Source organism: Pagrus major, chromosome 15 (assembly GCF_040436345.1).
Source record: "Pagrus major chromosome 15, Pma_NU_1.0".
Lineage (NCBI taxonomy): Eukaryota > Metazoa > Chordata > Actinopteri > Spariformes > Sparidae > Pagrus > Pagrus major.
In genome coordinates this window covers 10,094,242-10,119,425 of record NC_133229.1, presented here as the reverse complement: position 1 = coordinate 10,119,425, position 25,184 = coordinate 10,094,242, and the positions used below count along the sequence as shown (strand labels likewise).

At 42.3% G+C, this 25,184-nt stretch overlaps 2 protein-coding genes across 2 annotated transcripts in view; one reads left to right on the top strand and one right to left on the bottom strand.

Annotated features, from left to right (window-relative positions):
- Positions 1 to 17,880, top strand: part of slc35f3b (solute carrier family 35 member F3b) — a 58,679-nt gene extending 40,799 nt beyond the window's left edge. The window contains exons 3-8 of the mRNA XM_073482458.1: positions 6,017 to 6,359; positions 11,799 to 12,018; positions 15,381 to 15,506; positions 15,962 to 16,154; positions 17,287 to 17,376; positions 17,639 to 17,880. Coding sequence (XP_073338559.1) covers positions 6,017 to 6,359; positions 11,799 to 12,018; positions 15,381 to 15,506; positions 15,962 to 16,154; positions 17,287 to 17,376; positions 17,639 to 17,880 — 1,214 coding nt within the window. The remainder of the gene's footprint in view (positions 1 to 6,016; positions 6,360 to 11,798; positions 12,019 to 15,380; positions 15,507 to 15,961; positions 16,155 to 17,286; positions 17,377 to 17,638) is intronic.
- A 4,044-nt stretch (positions 17,881 to 21,924) lies between these two features.
- On the bottom strand, positions 21,925 to 24,972 carry LOC141009712 (5-hydroxytryptamine receptor 1D). Its single transcript, XM_073482403.1, has 3 exons — positions 24,822 to 24,972; positions 23,343 to 23,503; positions 21,925 to 23,238 (listed from the first exon to the last, which is right to left on the bottom strand). Exons 1-3 carry the CDS (start codon positions 24,970 to 24,972, stop codon positions 21,925 to 21,927), a joined length of 1,626 nt encoding a protein of 541 aa, XP_073338504.1.
- Between the last annotated feature and the right edge of the window lie 212 nt (positions 24,973 to 25,184).

The following is a 25,184-nucleotide window of genomic DNA, read 5'->3' as shown; positions in this document are numbered from 1 at the left end:
TTGACTCACATGTCAGAAATGACAAGCTGCATAAGCCAACATGAGACTGAAGGATTTATTTTTGTGAAGAGAACTGATGCAGTGATTGATGTTGTGTGACAGCCAAAGATACGTTTAAAGATGAGCAAGCATTTTTATCTTACATTTGCACAAAGAAGCTCTTTCTGCTTTAAAAATCTATATTATTCCACCCAAATGTAAATTTAAAGGGTAATGTCAGCATTTTTACACATTAAAGTGTGTTTACAGGTCTCAGTGAGTACTTCTGCATATGTGAAAAAGTAGTATAAAGTCTTTTTGGCTCCAGAGGAAGCTGCATGTAATCTGATAAATTGCCTCCAGTGATGTCACTCAAGTTGCATTATGGGTAATGTAGGCACCAGGTCGTTGCACAGAATTGATACAGCAGAACCAGATGTTGCCTTTTTTATTCCACGCGTTCTTTTTCCTTGTGAAAACCTGATGCTGATTGCATTACCCACAATGCAATTTAGCCACTGAGTGGCATCACTGGAGGCAATCTGTTGGATTACATGCAGCTTCCTCTGGAGCCACAAAATACTTTTTACTCCTTTTTCACATAACACAGCAGTATTTCGAAGACTTGTAAACACACTTTAATGTGTAGAATAGGACTTACCCTTTAAAGTCTTTAATATAAACTGTATCAAGGACTTCACACTATAATGTTTGATTATGTGCATGACAGAATGAGTCACCAGTCAATTTATATTCGTCAGCATGCCGAGGCCCAGCAGACAGTAAAACTAGGAGAAGAGTTGCTCTGAATTGAAGTGTGTGTCGGTGATTGATCTGTTTACCCTCTTGAACCACTGAGGCAGAGCGCTGCAGTGTTCTCACACTCCCACAGAGGTGTTGCCAAACAGACAGACCTCTCTTTCCTCCCAGTGAAACACTCCCCCGACAGTTGTACGACCACCCTGGCAAACCAACCCTAGCCTGATGCCATCGTCGCCGCTGCCTGCTAGGATCTTTGTCCTTGCTCTGGGAAGTGGCAAGGCGGCAGAGAAAGCGGTGGATGGCGTGGGCGGTGGCCTGTTCAGGGAGCTACAGAGGGACATAGCGAGGCTTTCTCGGCCTGTCATGGCCAGGTTCTGTGAAGTGTGAGAGCAAGCAGTCAGGCAGGGCTCTGCTGGCACGTTTGGGATTTGCAGCTATCAGCAGGAGAGATCTGCACTGCAGAGTTTGCAGGGGGAGGGAGGAGAGCGGGAGTGGGAATGAGCAGGGAAGCATGGAGGAAATGGAGGAAAAACTGGAATACTGGCTAGTTAATGGCCAGATAAATCTCCACACCAGTCAGGGGGGTTTCGACCATGCTGGGAACAGGACGTATATTCAATGCCCGGCCCATGAGGTGCTCAGCGTACTTAAAGACCAGAGGCAGACAAATGAGCATATAAGATAAAGATTGATTTACTGTGCCTTTAGTGGTTACAAGACATCTATAGATTTTGACACATAGTTATCGAGACATGTCCCCCAAAACAAGTGGATTTTTCTCCTAAAAGTTCAGTTAAGAAAGTGTTATATAGCTTGCTGTGATAGCGACCCAGCAGGGTTAAAATCTTATTGTTTTTTTTTACTCTTTAGACCACCGGTACCTTTTATATTGAATTCCATGGTGTTAGGAGGCCTTATTTTAGCTGAGTGGTTGGGATGAATACATTTGAGCAGGCAACAAGGAGAAGCAATACATGGTTGTCAGAGTGGATCCGAAGCTGGTCCTACGAGGATGCCAAACACTTTCTTCCCGTCGCCAGTGATTTCACAGATGCCTCCAGGGATGATTTAAGTGCATTTTGACAGTGAATGTGTTGAATGAGTGCTGATACTTTCATCTAGAGTCAAAAATCAGCAATTCTCTAATTAGGGCTGCATGATATGGTAAAAAAAAATATATTCAGATTGTGATATGATTCACAATGAGTGTGAATGATCATTTTAGCATCACAATTTGTATTTTCAGAATCATGATGACTAGTACAGTGCCCGTTTAAAACATGCTGTTAGGCACAGATTGTCTGGTAATGTGAGGGGATTACAGATCCAGTCTTAAGCCTCCCAAACTGCTCACAGACTCATCAGGGCCGCCCCGATAATATCAAACATGTGATATTCATGATTTAAAATCTGGATGATTACATCCATGCTTCCCTAGCCAGAAATCAACAACCAAGAGAGGCATCCCGGAGTGTCTGACGGTGCTCGTGAGCAACAATAACATTCTAGCGCTTAAGGCTAATGTTAGCTAGCATTCTACTGTTGAGAGAAACTTAAAATCTCACCTTCAATAGAAAACCTGTGTTGACTGCATCTGTTCGCTCATTTAACCTTCTGCTTTTGTTTTGTTTTTTCTCACTGGAACACATTACCACAGCAAGTTGTTGCATCGCGCTTCTCTTCATTTTGTTTATGTCTGCTTCCCCATTAGATCACGTGAGCAGTGTTCGCTGTTTACTTAAAAATTTGTCACGTGTCCAAATTGCACCAAATTCGACACTGCACTTCCTTGGGTCTTCAGCATCAAACCTGCTAAATGTTGAGTAGATGGGATGAACAGTTCTTGAAATGTGCGAGTCACAGACAGACAGACACAGTTTCCTTACTTTACAGTTAGATGTGAGATTTTTGGGGGTTTTTACCCAGCAGAAATGTCTTGTTACATCTGGAGAACATGATTTGTGGGTCAGGGCATCTCTGCAGCAGTACAGTACTTCATAAAATGCTTTTTCGTCACCCGTTTCACCTTTATCAAAAACATTTTAAAAAACTTCTCTGATTTAGATGTTGTTGTTGTGTGATTTAGATGTTGTTGTTTGTCTGTCTTGGCCACATTGCGATTTCGATAATACTTTGATTAATTAAGCGGCCCTTGTGCTAATACAGTAATCTACAGCCACACCAACTACAGCTGTTTTAGGGTTAAAAAGGCTGAGATTAATCATGACGTATTTGATAAATCAAACTAAATTTTGCATTGCAGGCTTATTACAGTCATCTTTGTGCTATGGCCTGACCTTGACGGTTGACATTTGATTATAATCTGATGAGGTTAAGAGCTTTCAGTTAATCATTTAGCAGGAAGGATACTCTTTCTTGGTGAGTCGTGGTAGTAATGGCTTCAAATGTCATTAGTGGAGGAGCCACTCTACTGACCCAGCTCTCACACTGATGAGTCCAGCAGTGCTCCATACTGTTCATCCCCGGTTGATACAGTATCATTAGTCAGCGTCAAGCTAAATGTAAAAAAGAAAAAAATGTACTTCACGTCTGAATAATTGAGTAAGTGCTTCAGTGGTTATCACACGAATCTACATTGAAGTCTCAGCATTTAATCAAAGACGCTTTTAATTAATAATTTATCAAATTCAATAAGAGAGAGAATGTATTATGTTCTGAGTCTAGTAACAGCTTCATTGATGAGTGCGGGCTGTGTGACAGGAATATGAAATCACTTTAATGTTGTCATGACACTTCCCTAAGTGTGTTCACATGTGCCAGAGCTGGAAATGCTTAGCTGGGCCCTGGTGGCTCTCTGGGGGCTGATTGGCTTGGCCCGTCACTGCATTTGGAAGATTAAACTGTGCTGCAGTACAGAGCAGTGGCCAGGAACACGGGATGTGGGACGGAGGCCCAGAAAGGACAAAAAACTGAACATCGTAAACAAGAGATGACCTTCAATACAAGACAAAGGGGCTCGAAGCTCAGAATAGAGAAACTTAATTCTCACCCTTGCGCACGAGACTTTGACAGACATCCACTTGTGTCTGTCTCTTTTCCTGGCCTTTGCTGATTCATCACTTCATTGCGGTAACCAGACAATGATCTTGAATCATCTTTCATGGGACTCTCAGAGCTGTCAGGTGCTTGTGCAGCAGCAGGGAGCCTTGTTCAGGATGTCCAAATAATGCTGCATAATTTCATCTTAATTGCATCACATGTTTATTTATTTTTTTTGGCAGTAGATAAACAGAGATAAGACTCTCATGTGCGTTCACAGGAGAGCCTGGGGAAGCCAGGGGCATTAGCATAGGAGGCGATAGTCATCAGGAAGTTAATCTGTGATATGATGAGGCCACTTGACAAGGTCAGAGGCAGCTCTCCCAGGAAGAATGAGTCGCCTCATTGGGCATGATGGACACCCTCTTATGCTGCTCTTTTGTAAAATATGTAGCAAGCCGGTTGTATCAGACAATAGGTGTCCCTCTGATTACACAAATCACATGGACACGATGCCAACAGTGCATTCCAGTTTCCTGTCGATGCCTTCTCACAATAATCTCCACATTGTAAGTCCAACTTTAGATTTATTCTTGTCTCACTGAGGCCTTTTAGAAGTGCGTTCTGTGTTCTAGTCAGCAGTGTTCAGTGCAGATGAATCGGCAAAAGGCTCCCTGCGGCACATCATTACCTCTGGAGACACCATTAGAGAGATCCCTCATTTTTTACTTGCTGGAAGCTGCAGAAGATGCATGGTGCATGTTATACAAGCATTATGAAACAGTTGATCCGGGGTTCTTGTTGTGGTCATGCAGTTTGGCTCTGATTTATTAGGGCTTTACTGATGATAACGCTGGTGTCCTTTGTTATATAATGCAGATAACCTGTCCGAATGAAAATCTGCTGCATGATTTATGTATCTATTGTTGTCTGCAGAATAAATGTCCCACAGAGGACCTAAACTATTAAACCTATTAGCTTTTATATATTCACACATGATTATTCAGCTTTTACTGACTTGTTTCATGGAGTAGACAGTAAATCCATAAAGAAAGTTTAATGATTCAAGAGAACTAAATGACCTTGGCAAGTGAATCAGTTTTGAAGCACAGAGTGGGAGTGAGTGGGACAGAAAACAGCACGTCAACACTTTGCTTCAATTCACACATTATTGAAGAAGTATGGTGGCTATCAGGTTGTGACAGGAGCAATAGAAAGTTAAGTGTTGCTGTGTGTGTGCCTCTGTGTGCTCGGGCGAGCACAAACACACACACACGTCATTGTAACTCGTGAGGTGGAGAAGAGGTCGTCTTGGATTGGATATCAGATCTGCCCTCTTTCGTCCTCTGTTAGGCTGCAGCCTGTCACACTTGATCACCACATTTTTAACTCAGATGTCTGATTGATTACCTTCAAGTTCAATTAAATTGGGAAAGTGGCTATTTTTATCTGGAAAAGGATGTCAAGACACGGATGACCTGAAGTCCAGCACACAGATGGAAGATTGTCCTGTATATGCTGTCACTTATTCAGAAAAGACCCAACTAACATAGATATCCAACATAGAAAAATTATATATTTTCTTTTTTAAATTAAAATTGTGCTTGATCAGAATGGTTTAAGCCAATTATGTTCCAAACACAAATACAATATTGCTGTAATAGGTTTATTTCTGCTCTAAATACACTCATAAATCATTGGCAATTAAAAAAAAAAAAAATTCAAATACTTTCTTATGTGTTATTTTGTCTGTCCATTCCAATGGATGGTGAATCTGAACACAAGACACCACCTTATAGTGAAAATATCAAGACCTTTTTCAAAAAACAAGTCTCCTTAGTTGATTGTACATAAACAATAGGATGCATTATAAGCTTCTTTTGTCATTAGAAAACCAATCCAGAGCAGTTAATTGACATTCACATCCTGAGTAAAATCCATAAATCTTTAACATATTTTAACTGTCTAAGTAATTAAACATCTCATGTTTACTTCAAACACAGTTCCAACAAAATTATGTAAGATAACAATATGATTAATAGATTAAAATGTGCCTTACACTTCCTCCTTGCCTCATGGTCAGCCATGCTTGCTGAAAAAGGGACTGTGACTCTACTGCTGTTCACTTGTGGGTGGAGGCAGATGGTGTCCACTGGAATGGACAAGAAATCTGTACAACAAAATTCCCTTAGTTGAAGCAAGATTGGAAAAACTATTCCTGATCATAAAAAAAGATCAGCTGTCAATATTAACGTGTGTGTGTGTCTGTCTATAGGAGAAGAACGCACCAGGGAGAATGTGGTGGGCACCACAGACCCACAGTCGACCGGCGGTGTGGCTGGAGCAGAGGCCGGTTCCAGCAGACGGAGGCTCCACTGCTGCATCAGAGTAACAACTGTCCAGGTACGCAAGGCCCTGTGGGGAGTCGCCATGGTGATGTGCGTGTGCTCGTCCTGGGCAGGGTCCACCCAGCTGGCCAAGCTGACCTTCAAGCACTTTGACGCCCCCTTCACCCTCACCTGGTTCGCCACCACCTGGAACTGCCTCTTCTTCCCCCTCTATTACATTGGCCACCTGTGCAAGAGTCCAGAGAGGCAGACGCCCAGACAGAGATTCAGGTGAGAAGACTGTCACTGCACTGAAAGCAAGCAAGTAAACATTATTTATATAGCACTTTTTAAAACAGACCAAAGTTAGAGAGTGCCACAGGGAGAGGAAAAGCAAAGAATTTCAATGTGTAGGGGTCAACTTAACAGCACACTGTGTCCAAACCTTTAAGAAGAACCTGTCAGTGTTTAGTCACTTTAATTCTTAGTTTATTTAATGCTTGAAGTGTTTTTAGAATAGTTTTTTCTTAATGTCATGGCTAACAAGCCAAATACACACACCATAATGTGAACAGAAACAACTAAGAGGAAAATATCAACAGTAAATGTCAAGTCAACTACAGTGAAAGAGAGTTGTTTTCTGTCTACACTCACTGATGATGCACAGACTTCAACAATCATGCCATTTCACATCAGAGAAAAGAAAGTAATTTTATCCATCAGCAGCAGCCTCAATGGACCAGAATGCAGAAATCATTTTGGGGAAGGTTTTTTTTCCACTGATAACAAATAGCCTCACTGTTCTTCTTTGTACAGATAAAACCCACAGCTGAAATACTCAGACACATATTGTAAGGACTGTTGAGGAATGCAGTGGTTCCCAACCTGGGTAGAGAAGATTTCTTCTACACAAAATGCTGTTTTTCTAGTCTTTCCTTTAATCCTTGTTTTTTTTCTCTTGTAAATTTTGCTTTTTTTCTAACATCTTCAGGCCATTTACTCACTATCACTCTTTGGCTGAAGTTTTCTCACTTCTTAAAAAAAGGACCCAAACACAGACACAGAGGCAGGCAAAAACCAAAACCATCCACAATCCAAAATGCAAATAACAGAAGGCAGGCAAAAGAGAAATACAAAGCTGACAACAAACCTGGAAGAAACACAGGTAGGACTGCAGAAAAAACACAAGGAGCAAACAAAGAAACACCAGGAACAATACAGGACACGAGGGCAGAGAACACAGGACTGACGTGGTGAAACAGACAAACTCTGACACCGAGTGAGGAAAAAAGACAAACCTAAATGCACAAGAGCTAGTGAACAACTGAAACTCAGGTGTACACAGAGAAAAGGCGGGAAAACAGACAAAGACAGGAAGTGGTACGTAAAACATGACATATGAGGATATAATCTACAAGATAAAAGAGGAAAAGCCCAAATTATGACAGAGGGGGTCACAAGTTGGATCATCAAAAAATATCCAACAGAATAAATCCATGAAAGGTACAATAAAGAGGCCACAAAGCAACATTAAACATCACAGATGTATGATATTTAGTAGTTTGCCCTCAGGGGTATTTTTCCCTAAAAGCAGCAGATGGTTCGTTATGCAGAACCATCTGGGAAGGTGCTGCTAGACACTGGTTGGAAAAGGGCAGACACTTTAGAAAAATACATGGCAGGTGATTGGACAAACCATCTGTCTATCACTGTCTATCATGGGATAGCTTCAACAAGTCAGATCAACAGTAGGAGCCTCTACCACCGGCAGAGCCAGTTGGTAAATCAAACGAATGGCGGAAACATCGTCTCTATCGCGAAACGCCTTCAGTTCCATTCTTTGCTCATCTTTCAATGAAGTACAGGTGCTATAGCAGCATCAATGCTAACCGCCATTTTCAAACGTCACCTCTCGCTGGTCATCACACCTAAACCACGCCCATAGCTGCCAGTGGTTCAGCGCCTGCGTGTTCGGCCACAAGCGCATAACTTGCAGCCTGACTATTGCTTTGCAAGATCACGTGATCATCAGATCTCACAAATCCAGCTGCAGTGCAAGGTAAATTTTCCTCTAAATAGCCAACACACTTTCTTACCTTGACTACACTCTTTCTGTATAAGGAACACACACCGCAGGTTTAATCTGTTCGGCCAACTGCTTAAAATTAGAATAGCAGCACTCTCAGAATTAAAGGGCTGAAGTTGTTTATCTTTCCATGTTTGCTGGTTGGCTATGCACAGTCACTCCACATTCATATTTGATTTCCAGAAATAGCCCCTCATTTCGAAATATCACGCTCCCATGCCATCTTTTGTTGTGCTGCCGCAGCAAACAGAAAGACTGTAATCCTAAGTGTGTTAGAAGTGCTTTCACAGTGGAAACGGTCCTTAGACAAAAGTCTTATCTCTGGTACCTGCTGTGCTACCCTAGCACAGAGAGACAAAGAGGGTGGTGGTGTGGAAGTGTGGTGGGAGGCGGGTAGGCTCTGTATTTCTGCTGCACATCTGTGATGTAATTCTTCCTTTTTTGAGGGCTTACATGAGGATCTGGGGCTCCCTCTCCTCGGCCCGGAGCCGATGTGCTCCGAATATCAAACGCTCTGTTTCCTTTGTGTTTATTTAAATTGCGTCCTGCTGGTGGATCTCAGACAATGCGGAGAAATGGAGACCAGTTGACATTTGTAATAGCTGTCCTGTCTCTGTTTATAAAACAGTGGCCCAAGTAGAGGCAAAGGACCTGACATGTTAATGGCAATAGCTGACTTCTCTCCTTATAGATATGAGAGATGATTCAAACAGTAAGAGGGACGCTGACATTGGGGACATTGAGATGTGCCTCATACTTGTTCATGCTTTGATTTCAATGGAAGGGATTTTTTTTCCCCCAGGCTTGGAGATTGCTCAGTTGAGTTGCTTAAAGGGGCAATACGTAAAACAAATATGGTGCATATCATTAGACTAACTCCTAACTGCTGCCAGCTATATCTGCCATTAGCACGTTAGCTCAGTTGGCCGTGCAGCTAGCGGTCCAGACAGGGAGTTCAGAACCCCGGGGAAGAGTTGGTGTTTAGCACAGGGGCTTCGGACCAGGATGTGATAAGCTAGCTGGTTAGCATGCTAACTTCACTAGATATCTCTGCAACACAATACATAGACATGATAACATCACAACTGTTATTTCTTCACATTCTGTTGGTAATTTTTGTTGATTTTAGAATGTTTTTGACTAAAATATTTACATATTGCACCTTTAACTGAGCAAACCATGAAGGAAGTACACCAGATGTGGTTAAAAGCTTGGATAAAAAGTTAAAAAGTAGACCCTGAGTTGTAAAACCTTCATAAGTGTTATAGATTAACATATTGAACACAATAGACCACAAAAGTGTCACTGAAATACAATCATAGAACATTGTCTGATCCTTCTTGTAAGTGAATTCATCATTCATCACCAAATCAAAATGATGTCAAGGTTCTTAAAAATGTCTAGCACCAGAGACCGACCTCCTAATCTGAAATACTTTGACTTGAAATGCAGTTCCTGGGAGTCTACCTTCAGGAGTTGCTAGAGCTAGATTCTTTTAAGATCTGCTTCCATAACACCTTCCTCAGCACAGTTACAGAGCTGGAAGTCTTTCAAAACCTCTGTGGGTGATTCCCTCAGGCAAAGTCTGCAGAGATGCAAACTTACAGAAAGTGGCCATAAAGGGCTCAAAATGTCCGGGAGAGAGCCCTCATGCTCTTCACGATTTGACACTGGGTCAGTCCTAACCCCTCGCAGACTTACCAGGAGCGCTCATCAAAGTCTGTGAGTGTGTGAGTGTGGGCGTTGGGATCGTTCCAAAATCACACGTCTCTCAACTGTTATTGAGTTGGATTTGAGGGTGGTGTATCAGGAATCTGTAATGAAGTGATGATCGACTTTAATGTGATTGTCAGTGAATCGGTGTTGTGTGTATAAAGGGAGTGTGAGCTGTGTGTTTTTTAGTGCAGACTTAGCTCCCCGCTCCTCAGTATCCGGCAGAACCAATGTGCTACCTGTCACTCCTCATTTATTGCTGCTTCATCACTTTCGCGGGGCCAGATGCTTTTGGGATAAACTGTGTAACTCAAAGAACAACATAAACAGCAGCAGTCAGAGTGTCTCAAAAAATGCAGCGTTGCTGTATTTTGACTCGGGGAAGAACACTTCAGATAGTGACGTGGACAGGATCACAATCACTTATTTTGATACTGACGCATAATGTTACGGTTTCAGTTTCTCTCTCACATTACATCGAGTGTGTCAAATTGACTGTCAGGCCAAAAGTGTTAGTCTGTCTGCTTTTATTTAAGAGCATTTTCATCTATTTGAAATATGTGTGGAGTTAAACCTCTTCAAGACGGAGATAAAGCGCAGACATAAAGGAGACATATGATGCTTATTTTTCAGGTTCATCATTTTATTTTGGGTTACTACTATAGGAATAGGTTTACATGCTTCAATGCTCCAAAACACATCAGTTTCCTCATACTGCCCAGCGCTGCAGCACTGTATTCCCCCTCTGTTTTAGCTCCTGTCTCTTTAAGGCCCCCCTTCCCGAGTACCCAGCCTCCTCTGATTGGTCAGCTCACGCATGCCAGACCCAGCACCGCTAACAACAACAGAGCAAAATCAATTCTAGCTGCTAGGCATAAATTATGCAAATGTTTGACATGGTGACAAAGTGTGATGTCACAATGTCATGGAATTAAAGGCAGGATTACTGACGAGGCGTTTCATGTGCAGTGTTTTCTGTGGGAGAGAGGAGCTTCTGTTGGTGTGGACTATTTTTTACATGCACAAGAACCGAAGGAAAGGGAAAAAGAAAGGAAAGGGAAAAAGAAAAAATCATAATAGATCGCCTTTAAACCAGAATTTAGTGTAGATGAAACCCATCCATGACTAAGCTTTATACTAATTGGATGAATTAAGTAAATTGTCAAATTGTTTCAGTTTTGTCTCCAAAGTATAACTGAACTGGCTATGATTCCTTATATAATGAGTCATCGTTACCTTTCCAGAGATTGGTATCATATGCACAAGAACCAGAAACATTTATTTGTCTGCGTCCCTCATGTATTTATAAAATATTGACACGTTGGAGCCTCCAGCATTGCACGCATATGGAACTCACCCAGAGACTGAACTTTGAGAGTCTTGTCAAGTAACGCTGACAAAGGAGGAAGACAAAAGAAACTTTTTTCTTTAGTCACAATAAAACTATAAAATCTCAGATCTTTTGGACATGGTTTAACATATTGTTTCAGTTCCATTTCTTCTACACGTCTGCTTAGATATTGCCCCGATTTGTGCATAACCAGAAATAGGCAGAGAAGTCAATAAAACACCTGAGGAGGAGGTAAATACTTAAGGTTCATTAACTGTAACTTTAGCTCAGAAATAGATAACTAAATGCATCTTGGTGGTCTGATTGTGTAGGTAAATAATGAGTTATTTCTCCAGTAGAGTAGAGTTGGTCCCACAGGTACTGTGATGCAAAGTTCATTGAGATGTAACTGTTAAAATGGGATTTACTTTTCACACTTATTGCTCCGTGGTCTCTCTGGTATTATTTGTTCAGACGGGGCTGCTCATGTTTATGAATATTGATTGAAGTCTCAGACCGTAATAATTTTATCAATTCTGAAATGAGTCATACCACATTTTCAATATGCTAACGCTCTGCTCTGCATTGTGTCTCTGCACAGGGAGTGCTGTAGATTTTTTGGGGACGACGGGCTGACACCCAAGGTGTTTTTCACCAAGGTGGCTCCGTTTGGCCTGCTGTGGATCCTCACCAACTACCTGTACCTGCAGGCCCTCAGGAAGATCAACACAACAGACGTGTCAGCACTCTTCTGTTGTAACAAGGCCTTTGTCTTCCTGCTGTCTTGGATTGTACTCAGAGACCGCTTCATGGGGGTCAGGGTGAGTCCATCTGCCTTTGTGTGTTTGTGTGTGTGTTTGTGTGTGCGTGTACATTTTTGTTACCTACTGGGGACCTTGTCTGGCACACTACCATGTCAGGACTAATACTCCCTATGGGGATCAAAGGCCAGTCCTAATGCAGCAACATGATTTCTGAGGTCCTGGTTAAGTTTAGTCGATGTCAGTGGTGGACAAAGTATTCAGTCCTGATTTCACACTGTAAAAAATACTCAGTTACAAGGAAGAGTCACTACATTCAAGTGAAAGTATAATCAGCAAAATGCACTTGAAATATCGTAAGTACAATTACTACTTCTGCATAAACGTCATTGAAAAAGAAAATCTAGGGATCTATATCAACTGCCAAATATTGATATCATTAACTGCCTCTATCCAGTATGGATCAGGCTATATAAAATATTATGGCAACTCATCCAAAATCTTGAACTTTTCCCAGTTCATGTCATGGATTTTCTTGAAAAAAAAATCATGTTGAAACTTCTATTAAATTCACAGGACCTTGCAAAGTCCTATAGCTGCACTCCAAATACTTTTTAAATTAGGAATTCTTTAAATGGCCCTCTGAGCATTTTTGTGATTCTGTGTTCTAAACCTCACTTATCGCTCACTGGATTGGGTTGAAATGTGTCCTGAACATCCAAGAGACACTAAGGAACCTTCGCAACATTTTTTCATTTAAATAGCTGTTGCTGAATGGTTATAGTAATCAAATTAATAACAGGAAGTCATTTTTAAAGAATGAAGAATCTGGCTCCACTAGTTTTCACTTTCTTGCAACCAAATCTTTGGTTCTGTGTAGTATTAATGTAGTTCTGTCACATCTAGAAGTCATTTGGACCTGCATAAAAAACCCCAGGTGAAGTTTCTTTGGTATGGAAAAAAGTGACTTGACTTGGGACTTGACTTGCCCAAGAAAAAATGATTTGGGACTTGCTTGAGACTTTGGTTAATTGACTTTACTCACATTTTCCACCAATCGTCCATGTGTCATTAGGTTACATATCACCAGTGCAGCTTTTGGTTTTTGGAAACTATAATATGAGATGATTTTGTCTTTTAATTGAATGTTTGATCACCCCCTTTATCTTGAATACAACAGTCTCCAATCGGCTTTGTTCAGTTATTGGAGCTTGACCATTACTGGACTTCTGAGGCTGATTTTAATATCTATATTATAGACTTGACTGAAAACCTTGTAACATGTTGATTATCTGATTCATGAGGGATTTTTTTCTTCCCAGACTGATTAAATTTGACCATGTTCAGAGGCAAAAGTATTCAGTTTTCAGAAATATACCTGATTTTGTGCAGCATAAGTATGTTCTCTCTTCTTTTCTGTCCTGTAAAACATCTCAGCATCTCGGTTTATCGTGCGAGCCCTTGAAGGGGGCCTTGACTGTCTGGTTTGGAGCCATTGACAAAGACCAAATGTTTGCCGTGCTATTTACATTATCTGTCAGTATCATCTACTAATATTGACTTACCAATATGTCATTCTTTACCTCAAATACACTGCTGCTGCAAAGGGCTCACTAACAGAGAGATAACAGGATGACCTTCACTTGCCCTCAGGCTTTTAATCGTGTCTCTCTTCGCTTTGATGGAGAGAAAGAAGTCCACTATTTCCTCTCAGTGTCGTGGACTGTGTGTCTCTCCTCTGTTGTGCAGGAGTTCACTCATGATGATGTCTGTAACCCCCAAACGGCTGGATTTCATCCAACGTGTGAGCTACGCACACGGCGCGGTCGAGTAGTGAGCGTGTTACCTGTGTGAAAGCAGAAATGTGTCATTCATAAGTGCCTCCTGGTGTGTGTCTGTGTGTGTGTGCCTATTCACTGGTTTACCCCGCATGAGAGGAGACAAGTAGAGGAGTAGCTGGGCTTTAGCTTTGTGAATTGAGGTATCTCCTCCCCCTCTGCACCTCCTCAGATGCTTTCATATCTGCAGCCTGTCCTGCACTCTGCAGAATGGATTTCCCCCTCTTTTTCTCCCTCTCACATGCTCCCGAGCAGCCCATCTTTCCCTCGTGCATACCCTGCTCCCCACCCCCATTATGTGTGATGAAAGGCCTCGGTAAGAGACAAATACTGTGATAATCCTGCTTCTCTCTCTCTCTCTCTACTACACCCACAGCCTCGCTCTCTCTCTCGCTTGGTGGTGGGGATTGCAGTGTTTGGATGTCTGCAGCAATGCAGGGGATCTTGGACGAGTTTGTCATGAAAGTGAAGGGGGGGGGGGGGAGAGAGAGATGGAGGATGCTAAATCATCCTTGTTAAACAGAGATGTACATAAAAAAGACGGCTCAGTTTTATTGGTGAGAACGGGCAGCGCAGATCAGTAGCTTATTAAATCTGAAGAGCCTTTTGGTTTATGTGTGACTCGAGTTTGGATTTTTGAGCCGTAAAGGGAGTCAGGCACAGTTTTAATCCACGCCCACACATTGCGGTAATAACACAGTAATCACATAAGCTACTCCATGTGCAGGTGTCTATGACCCTCGCATTGTGCCGAAACGTCTCGAGAAGCTAAAGCACCGACACACGCAGGGTCGCCGACCTTGCAAGCCCACAGTCCGTCACTAGAAATGCAAGGTGTTTGTGTGTGTGACTGACAGGCGGCCTGCAGTGCAGAAAGAGCCGTTTTGCCAAAGGTGCCCAAGGGCTTTGGCCCAGCAAAAACACACGGCTCATTTATCTTCCTGACACCTCCTTAATGCAGAGCTAATCCACTCAGCCGGACTGCACCCTGTCCCCTATCGCTGTTCTTCAGCTCAGGGCACTCACAGGCACGGTTATGAACACATGCACTTTAAGATATAGCAAAGACAAATGTTATAAAGCACGGATGACAGAGTTCCTTGAAGTTGTGAGCGGGATGAAACAGATGGTTTGATTTTTTTGAAGCTGTGATAATCACAGCGGCATGCAGCGGGAGTGGGTGTCAGAGGTGGGGATTGGTGGATCGAGGGGAGGTGGGGGGGGAGTTTGGTTTGTAAACATGAAGGCAGTGTAACGAAAATCAATGTCAGACAATGAAGCCAACGCTGTCGAAGCTGCCTGTCCCGTGTTGGGAGCACTTGCTGTGAATCCGAGAACATTTGTGAGTGCGAGGGGAAACGTGGCAACCAAATGAGCCGTCTGTTCACAATAAAATAAAACCAACGTGTTAATTATGCCATTACAAGCCCTGTCCTGCGAGGCTTGTGATTTCTGCAGTGAATAACCAAGTGGAGGCCGCCGTGTTTGCCTGCTGGTGTCCCTGCACGGCTTTATCTCCACGCTGCGAGCAGCATGTCGTCCATCCGTCACTCTCTGATGTTGCCTCCTTCCCTCTCCCCACAGATCGTAGCTGCTATCTTGGCCATAGCAGGCATTGTAATGATGACCTACGCTGATGGATTCCACAGCCACTCGGTCATCGGCATTACGTTTGTGGTGGCCTCTGCTTCGATGTCAGCGCTCTACAAGGTATTTGTTCACCTTACCTCCCACGTTGTGTCATTTGGAGCCCGAACAAAAAGATGTCAAAATAACTAAAACATATGTATGAATAGACCGGTCTTACATAAGAAATCCTGGACTAGTTCCCGCCTACTTATGTAACCAGGTGGCAGAAGAGAGAAGCAGAGTATGAAATGTGAGACCCAGCTGACAGCAGCGTGTGATATGTGAGTTTTTGGTAGCTGGCCCCCAGGCTGTGATGTCCTGATCAAGGAGGTTACGGGGCAGATAGCTATATTTTGACGGGGCTCTGGCCTCCTCTGCCCTGCTGTCTGCAATACCTAATGTGATAAACAGACAGCAGCAGCCCTGTGCCAGAGACATGACAGGTGCTTGGCAGGTGCACCCTCTGTAACACCCCTCTGCTCCTCCAGGGGGCAGAGTTTGTGCACTGACAACCCTTTCTCCCTGTTTATCCTCAGGTGCTCTTTAAGATGGTCCTCGGCAGTGCCAAATTCGGAGAGGCGGCACTCTTTCTGAGCATCGTTGGAAGCGCCAACTTTGTTTTCATCAGTTTCGTGCCGGTCATCTTGTATTTTACACGTGTGGAGTACATTGGCTCACCTGCAGACATCCCCTGGGCCTACCTCTGTGGGGTTGCAGGCCTGCTTTTTGGTACGGAAAGATGACATATGAAGCAATGCTGTGCATTAAAGGGTAGCTCCACCACATTTTACACATTAAAGTGTGTTTACAGGTCTTTGGAGTACTACTGCATATGTAGAAAAAAAAAGTAGTATAGATGAGAGCAGGCATACGTCACTTTTCTGTAAAAAAAACCCGAGTGCCACTCCATTTTTGTAACGTTTGATTGGCTATCTCTTAAGTAAGAACTTAATTCAAACCAACTGTTTGATGAGAAGTTTTAAATGTGCATAGTTTTATTTTGCGTGGAGCCTACTTTTGGGAGATACAGTTTGTTTTTGATGACTTCAAAAATAAACTATGCAAGCTTTATTTTTTGTTTGTTAAATCCGTCTCTGGTGTGTTGTGATTGGCAGGACTATTTTGTAGGTCGCTTTGGATAAAAGTGACGGCGAAATAAATGTGATATAAAACAGGAATGTAAGACACTGTGAGACACTGTAATGTGGGTAACTAAACTATATGAGAAATGGCAAATTAATGCAATTCCAGTGTGTGTGGGCGTACATCTTTCATGGCACCCCTGCATACGTCAGTGCCTCACTTGGACCACCCCAGTCAAAAGGGTCTGGACACGCCCCTGATTAAGTGTGTGCCGATTGTACCTGTAGATGGAATTAGATCAGAAAAGAATCTTCATGATGGTGTAATGACAGCTTTTACTGTGGATAAATATAACCCACCCATAAAACACCTGCTTTTAGAATGGAGTTTGGTTAACAGCCTGTCCTCACGAAAGGCCACAGAACCAGAGATATCACTGTTTTTATTCCATGAGTTCTTCTTCCTTTTCAATACCAAGTGCCTACATTACCCATAATGCAACTTGGCCACCGAGTTACATCACTGGAGGCAATTTATAAGACTTCCTCTGGAGCCATAAAAGGCTTCATACTACTTTTTTTTACATATGCAGTAGTATTTCCCTCGACCTGTAAACACACTTTCAATCGTAAAATTGGTGGAGTTACCCTTTAACATGATACTGTAATGATTACGTAACCCATGAATATCATTTTATATACCATCAATATCAAGTTTTTGAGGTTTGGCAGCCTCGTTGTTTAGTCTGCAGCTACTCTCATTTTGATTCTTCCAACAGCTTTCAACGTCCTGGTGAACTTTGGCATTGCGATAACATACCCTACATTAATCTCCCTTGGCATCGTCCTAAGTGTTCCTGTAAATGCCAGTAAGTTTCTTGGCTTTCCTCCCAGAACTAACTTTAAATTTGGTCACCATTTAATATTTGATGGCACTGAAATCTCCCCCAAAGTTGCCATCTATATTTGATGGAGTGCAGAATTTAAATTTCAAATTGGTTTCCGTCTCATTGTATCATTTGCGGTGATGCACTATGATTTACCTGCAACTTTGCATATTGATTGTTTCATTAATCCCAGAAAAAAACAGTATTCATGAACTCATACTAATGCATTTTCATAATTTTACAGTGGTGGACCTCTACACATGCGAAATCCACTTCAACACAGTGCGCCTCATCGCTGTGTTCATCATCTGCCTGGGGTTCCTCATGCTGCTGTTACCTGAGGACTGGGACCAGTGCATTATCCAGCTCAGCACGAGGCTGCGCAAACGTGACGAGCCAGCAGAGAGCAGCGCGGAGGCAGGCGCCACCACAGGCCTCAACTGGAGAGGGAGAACCAGGACCTCCATGTCAACATTTGCACATTGACGCCATGAAATATGACCATGCAAACACACACATACATACAGACAGACAGACACAGGGAGGGAGACATATTAACACCGGTTAGTGTTTATGTCGGGACATGTGACCTGCCCTCTGCCCTCTGATCAGTAACATTTTGACCTAAGGGGGGATGCAGGAGGCAAAGACTGTGTATCATCCATTTGGCGTCCATTCCACTCAGGAGTTATCCGAGTTGGTGCATGGACTCATATCAATTGTAATCCTTCTTACCCCAAAAAATGATCAGGTATAACTGATTGAGTCATGTTTTAATTTTTGCTGTATCTCTTAATCATTCCATTTCACTACGTCCTTGCGCCTGGGAGCAACTTGCCAACTTGCCTGATATTTTTCAGCTCTGAGAAATAAGACAAACACTTTCCAAGGCAGGCCAAACACATTGTGGACTTTGTCTTTAACATGTACACATTTACACACCTTTAAGATCCAAAGAAGAATGCCTAAAATGCTGAATGCCTGAAAACAAAAAGGGAGGCCCACAGCGGCGTCCCTCAGGTGTAAACTTAATGACAAATACCTGCCTTTCATGCACTGTACATAGCTGTGTTTCACACCTTGGATGTCCTCGAGCTGTGGACCCAGTGGGCTCATCTGGTGTGAGGGGACCTGTCTGGACATCTGAGGATCAATCTGAGCTGAAGAAGCTTTCACAACGCCTCACTGTGTTCATCCTGGCCCCCTGTGGTTATGTGCTTTCCTCGGGCTGAACTCCCACTCTTTCGATGCTGAAACCCATTGCTCAGGCCCAAAGTCTAGTCACGGAAGATCTAACGCCAGTATCTCTGACCCCATTTACAAGTGGTATTAAAATGATCTGTTTCCAGACATGTTATCCATGTGGCTCGCAATATGTTCAAAAATTTGTGCTGGCATCCGCACACAACATAACATTAATATGGATATTTTTTTAGCCAACGCAAAATATAGTTTGGTTTTCTCAAATTCAGAATGTGACTAAGCGGGAACTACTGATCTATTCTGTGGCACGAAAGATGCATTATTCAATGGAACTGTGTGGAAAAATGAAAGTAATACCAGTGTAAAGTGAATGATATAGAGTAAGAAATAACATTGTGTTTGATAGTGTGTGTTGCAGCTGATCTGCTGTTTGTAAGGCATATAATTTATCAAATCACAGAGTAGCCTACAGGCCTGTACTGACACGGTTAGTAGTATTACATCTGCCGAATTTACAAGAGGGGATACATAATTCAGAGTTTGTTGTACACAGCGATTTACAAAGGTTAAAAGTTTCCCCTGACTCAAAAACTCACAAAAATCAGTTTTTTTTTAAGGGGATCTGGTGCTGATTTGCACCACTTCAAATTTCACATGCACAGGTTTTGCTGTGAAGGACAGATATCCAATCTAAGTGAGGACTACAAGAGCCGATTAAAAGTACCAGGTGTAAACCCAAAGGAAAGTTTTTTTTTTTCAGGATAAAGTAACATTTTAATACCAGGTGTAAATGGGGTGTTTTCAATGCATGAGATATGTTTGTAAAACAGTGTGAGTGAGTGCTTTCAGTGTATCTACAGTGCACTTGCCTCACATTTTCTGTTGCCTAGCAACAAATAAAATGTTATTAATCAAGCAATACAGGAAAAACATGTATTTACAGCTGTTGTCATTATATATCAAATTGGCTGTTCAAACTATGACATAGCCTATTCTTTTTTTGCAATGAACGCTTCAGGCGCCCCTGTCTTTGGATTGACTAAAAGCACTAACAGCTTATAATATTCCAGACAGGCTTCGTGAAAACTTTGAACTACCCCTTTAACCATAGCTATCACTGAGCCTCCCTTTGAATTCTTCTCACATTTAACGTTCTAGACTCATATGCACACAAACTAATCTGCGGCAAAATCTTTTATTCTTTTCCTGGAGAAGATAACAGACAGTGGATGAAAACTGTCTCACTGTGGCTGGAGGAGAGGTGTGTCGACACATGAGAATGGCTCACATTTTTCCACCTCTGCTCAATGTCCAAAAAAACAAGTCTTTCTATGTCTGTTTTTCATGAATCACATTTCTGAGGCAAGTTAACAACCGAGACGAACCCAAGAGCAAAAGAGGCGCACGCCTTCGTGAAGCGACTGGTGGAAACTCTGCCTTGTTGTGAATGTATGAACATCACTCGACCACACACGCTCGCTACGTGCTATCTGTTTTCTACAGTGCCACCACAGACTGCTGCAGAGAGACTCTTTATTACTATCCTTCTTGTACTCATCTGACCGAGTTGCATTTTTTTGGAACAAACTCTCGACGCATCGTACAGGACTTTTTTATATTTTTGCATTTGGTTGCTTACTAACCTCGAGGGGACAGTGAGTGACTTCTGCAGGATGAGCATGCACATACTGTATGAGCAGATACAGCTGACAAAGTCCACTTCACTGCCTTTTCTTTGTTTTGCAATAGAGTACAATAGCACTGTTTCCCATTGTCATTCTCTATGACAATAAATAATAATATTGTATTCCTCTGGAATTATTGCTAGACATAAATGTAAACCTTTGTAAGGAATGATGATTTTTACACTGAGATGCAACATATGATTATCACATTTGAGGTGGAAATATTTAGAGCGTGAATAAACGATGGGTTTGTTAGATCTACTGTTGGGTGTCTTCAAGTGTAATCACATGTACTATATAAAAGATTTCTTTTCAATACATTTCTTTGTCCAAGTTTGTTTTTTCCTTCGTTTGCTTTGCAATTACTCATAACTGGAAATGGCCACAGACAACATTAGTTGATTGATCGATCGTTATTAAATGAATTTGCCATTTGGATATTCTTTAAATCCTTTTAGTCAGATTTGAAGAGAAATGCAAACATTTCCTGGTTTCAGCATCTTATATATGACAATCTGCAGCTTATCTTTGTCTTATATGAGAGTAAACTGAACATTTTGACATGCTGGTCTGACAAGACAAGACATTTGAATATGCCAAGTTATTTGGACAGCTGAAATGATTGATTAATCAATCAGAGAGAACAGAAAATTCATCAGCAACTATTTTCATAATCTGTTAACCATTTAAGTTATTTCTATTAGCAAAAATGTCAAATATTCACTGATTCCAGCTTCACAACTGTCAGGACAAAAACTCTGGCACTGTTCATCTCACTTGCAATCAAGAATTTTAAGAACGTTTTGGTACAAAGGTTATCTCCAGAGATTTTGTCGGCCCTTGGTCTTTTCCTACGCACCTGTCGCTCCACAGGTGTGCAAAGGTTTTACTCAGAATCTTCACAAATCTGATCATATATTCAGATCATTTACTTCAGTAAAATTACTAATAGCACAACACACTCCACTACAAGTAAAAGTAATTCAAAAGCTCACTCAAGTTTTATTAGCAACATTTACTTAAAGTATCAAAAGTAAAAGTACGTACTATGCAGAAAAACGATTCATGACAGTGTTACTGTTGTATATTTTCATATGGTTGAAGCATTGCTTTCCTGAGAACATATCTCTAAAAATTCAACTTTTCATCAGGCTCAAAAAAGCAGCATGATTTCAGCTTTGTGACACTGCATTTTCCAGCTAATCCAAGAGGATTTTAAAATAGTTTATTTAGCATAAGAAGAAGGAGAATTCCCTCAACTCCTTTAATGATGAAAGTTGAGAGATACATGTTTTTATACCGGATAGGAAGGGTATGACGGATTGTAATCTGCAAAGAAACTGGTAACTAAGGCTGTCAGACAAATGTAGTGGAGTCAAAAGTACAATATTTTCTTCTGGGATGTAGCAGAGTGGAGCAATAAAATGATAATGAGAATGATAAAATGAAAATACTCAAGTACCTCAAATTTGTATTAAAGTACAGTACTTTTGGACTGTTGGTTGGACAAACCAAAACAATGCATATGATTTACTATTTTCTGACATTACTCAAGTAAGTAATTAAGAAAAAAATGAAGATTATTGTTAATTGCAGTCCAGTCTGAATGGCCAACGGTGAGAGTTTTTCTGCAGAATTCAGACTAACAAACATCATGCTCCACTGTCACTGTTATCTGGCCGTAGAAGAAAGTGGCCTGGCGCTCCTTGGTGAGAGCAGAGAAAGGTAGTCTGCTGCCCTCTTGTGGCCGAGAGGGGACATGCAGGCAGTCCACCCTCCTGTCACCACCAGCATCTTGCCACACTGAGTTATTTTCATGGTGACAAACTTTGCATAGATGTTCCTCTGAGTTATGTTTGGAGTTATGTTTGAAGTCAGTGCTTACAGTAAAAATGGAGGAGGAATACTTGTTGTCATCACAGGGTAAAGTCTCAGAACTGGAGGGTGGACTAGGATGGGTGGCGGTCAGAGTGCAGGGGTCGCTGGTCCTGCCGTCCTCTCCCTCCGCCCTCACCTCCTCTCCCCTGCCCACCACACTCCCCAGACGTGCTCTTATTTTCTGCCTCAGTCCCTGGAGAGCGCCCTGGAAACGCTTGCTGAGCAGAGCGTACAGCAGGGGATTGATGTCAGAGTTCAGCAACACCAGCCAGTACGAGAAGGTGACTGCAGAGGGTGGGACGAGGCTGGATTGGCCTGAGATTGCAGTTTCTGTGGCCTGAAGCAGTGCCACGCCTATGTAAGGAGTCCAGCAGAGGAAGAAGGCTGCAATGACCAGGAAGAGACGTACCACTCCATGATTATGCTGCTGGGAGTTCTGCAGGGGAGGCTGGGAGGTGCTCTGGGCCAGGAAGGAGAGCAAACGCCTGGATGAAGGATTATTCTGCTCTGTGGTAGAATCAGGGAGAGCAGGGCTGATATAACTTCCTTCTTCTCTACTGACCTCAGACACAAACCGTCCACTTACATGATAGATCAGCCTCGAGGGACCCTGCAGGCTCCCACAGTGCTGGTGAGGTGAATCACTCTGAGCGATGGATGAGTTTGAACTCCTGCTGCGCTGGACAGAGTCCTCCAATGTGTGGATCCTCCTGGCATGGCTGCGGGCCACCTTTACAATGTTCACGTAGCAGAAGAGGATGACCACTGCCGGTATGAGGTAGGAGAGAGCAGCCATGAAGGCAGTGTAGCTGGGACTGCTGGCCCAGTTTACTGCACAGCTGTACATGGGAGACACATAGCTGACAGAGCTCCAGCCCAGAAGGGGAGGGCAACTGGTGACCAGAGCCTGCAGCCAGATCCACAGGACCACAGCACAGGTCCTCCACAGTGTGCAGCGGGAGCTATAGCGCAGGCAGTCCATGATGGAGTGGTAGCGGTCAAGGGCGATAGCAGCTAATGTCAGCACAGAGGCTGTGCAGTACACAGAGGAGGTGTAACCCACGTATAAACAGAGGTCCTGTGAGACAGGAGAGAGACACAATCTCAATGAAAAATAAGTGTTATCATATAAGAGGTCTGCTTTAGGTCAATTCAGATGTCACGCGGAGAGAGGTGACGTACAGTAAAATCCACCCATCCACGGTTCATGACGGAGAGAGCGACAAAAGGCATCACTCCGACTCCCACCAGGAGGTCACTGATGGCCAGGTTCATGATCAGCACTGACGTCACCGAGTGGAAAGTCTTTGTCGCAGCCACAATGACAATGACAAGAATATTACCTACACAGAAAGACACACAGAGGTCGGACTGGTTGGATTATAGATCATAACAATGCTTTCCTTGTGTAACGTGGCAATAAAGACAAAAATCCTTGTTAAGGAGACAAGAATAAAAACAACTTCTATTTTGAGATGTTGAAATTGCAGAATGCTGAGCCCATGTTTGTTAACTTATTAAGCAGTCGTGCATGTAGCTTTTGTTAAATAAATCAAGTTAGAGGGTCAGTTCATCCAAAATATAATGCAGATAATCATGCCATGACCAGAAATCACTAGATGATCAAAGCACACATTTTTATTATTTAACAACTATCTTTTCTGCCTGTTTACATCCTGTCCTTCCCTGTTGATAACTGGTTCTCACTCAGCCTACAAATGTATTGCATTACTGAAAAAAACTTATCTAGATTGCAATTTATACATTTAGATTTTCTTTTACTCAGTCCTACTTTACTTGCATGTTTTTCTTCTAATGTACACTGTATGAGCGTGGTTAAAGGGAGTCTGAAAACAGGGATTTCATTGCCAGCAACTGCTTCACTCTAATTGTTGTGCATTGAAATAAAGACCTTGAGTTGACTCATTTTTTCTTCTAATAATTAATAAGGGTTCATGGTTATACAAGCCATAAGTTTGGCATTTACAACTGTTATCATAGTCAATAATAAAATGTCATGACTTTCTGACTTCTTAATTACTCATCAAGTCTGATGGCATGAATATAGAAACGGGTCTGACTTTCAGATAAACCATGTAGCCCCAAATGTCAAATAAACTCGGGTAAAAAACTGTTTCATTTCACTTTTCTCTACAGCTATGTTAATTGTTTGTTCATTAACATATTTTGGTCCAGATGCTTTGTGGTGCTTTTCCAGGTCAAATGACGAACTAAAAATGACACTGCAAAAGTCAAACTGGAGGAGGATAAACACCAGCCAAAGGGATAATTCACAACCTGGTGGAAATTGTTCTTATCAATGCATTATGACTCATCATTACAGCATTACTAAATGATTTATTAACAAACAATGAAGCCATTGGTTACAAACCATTTAGAAGGGGTGTTTTATGAGAGCAAATTAAGAATTTTCCATTTGTGCAGCTATAAAAATGTATTGCATCACTATTTTAATGGTGTGATATCACTGAGGTGGCGGAACAAGCAAATAAAATGCAGAATTTATGTGTTTATTGCTTAACTGTGCGGACATACGCTTCATATCACACAATTCTAATCAGTAGAAAACAGCAGAAATTAAAATTAGAACAAGTCAGATTTGTATTGATGTTTAAAAATAATACACAGGTAAGTGTGTACCTGTCACTGCACCCAGACACATCAGCACCATGAGGATCTCTAGGACCAGCTGAGCCCGCCGAGACATGCCTGGCCCTGCGCCCTGCGTCCAGCTCGCGTTGACCGCCGCTGCCGCCTGCAGAGCTGACCAGGAGCCACCCTGGTCATCCATCTCCCCCTCAGACAACTGCTATCCTCACATGATGAGACACGGAAAAAGAAACGAGCGTGATTAAACGTGCTCCATCTGCTCCCTCTCTGGTCGGACGGTCTCCAGGTGAACCACCTCCCATACTCTTTTAATGGGAGGGAGGAGGATGCATGAGCACCTAGTGTACCTTATTTAACCCCTTCAGTGCTCCCTGTGCAACCACAATAAATAAA

What these genes read in the sequence shown, in the direction of transcription:
- LOC141009712 (XM_073482403.1), bottom strand. Translation starts at nt 24,972, where the DNA reads ATGGATGACCAGGGTGGCTCCTGGTCAGCTCTGCAGGCGGCAGCGGCG. An exon ending in GTGTCTGGGTGCAGTGACAG is followed by an intron (nt 23,504 to 24,821) that starts GTACACACTTAC and finishes CTTTCTGTGTAG; the next exon opens with GTAATATTCTTGTCATTGTC. An exon ending in GTGGATGGGTGGATTTTACT is followed by an intron (nt 23,239 to 23,342) that starts GTACGTCACCTC and finishes CCTGTCTCACAG; the next exon opens with GACCTCTGTTTATACGTGGG.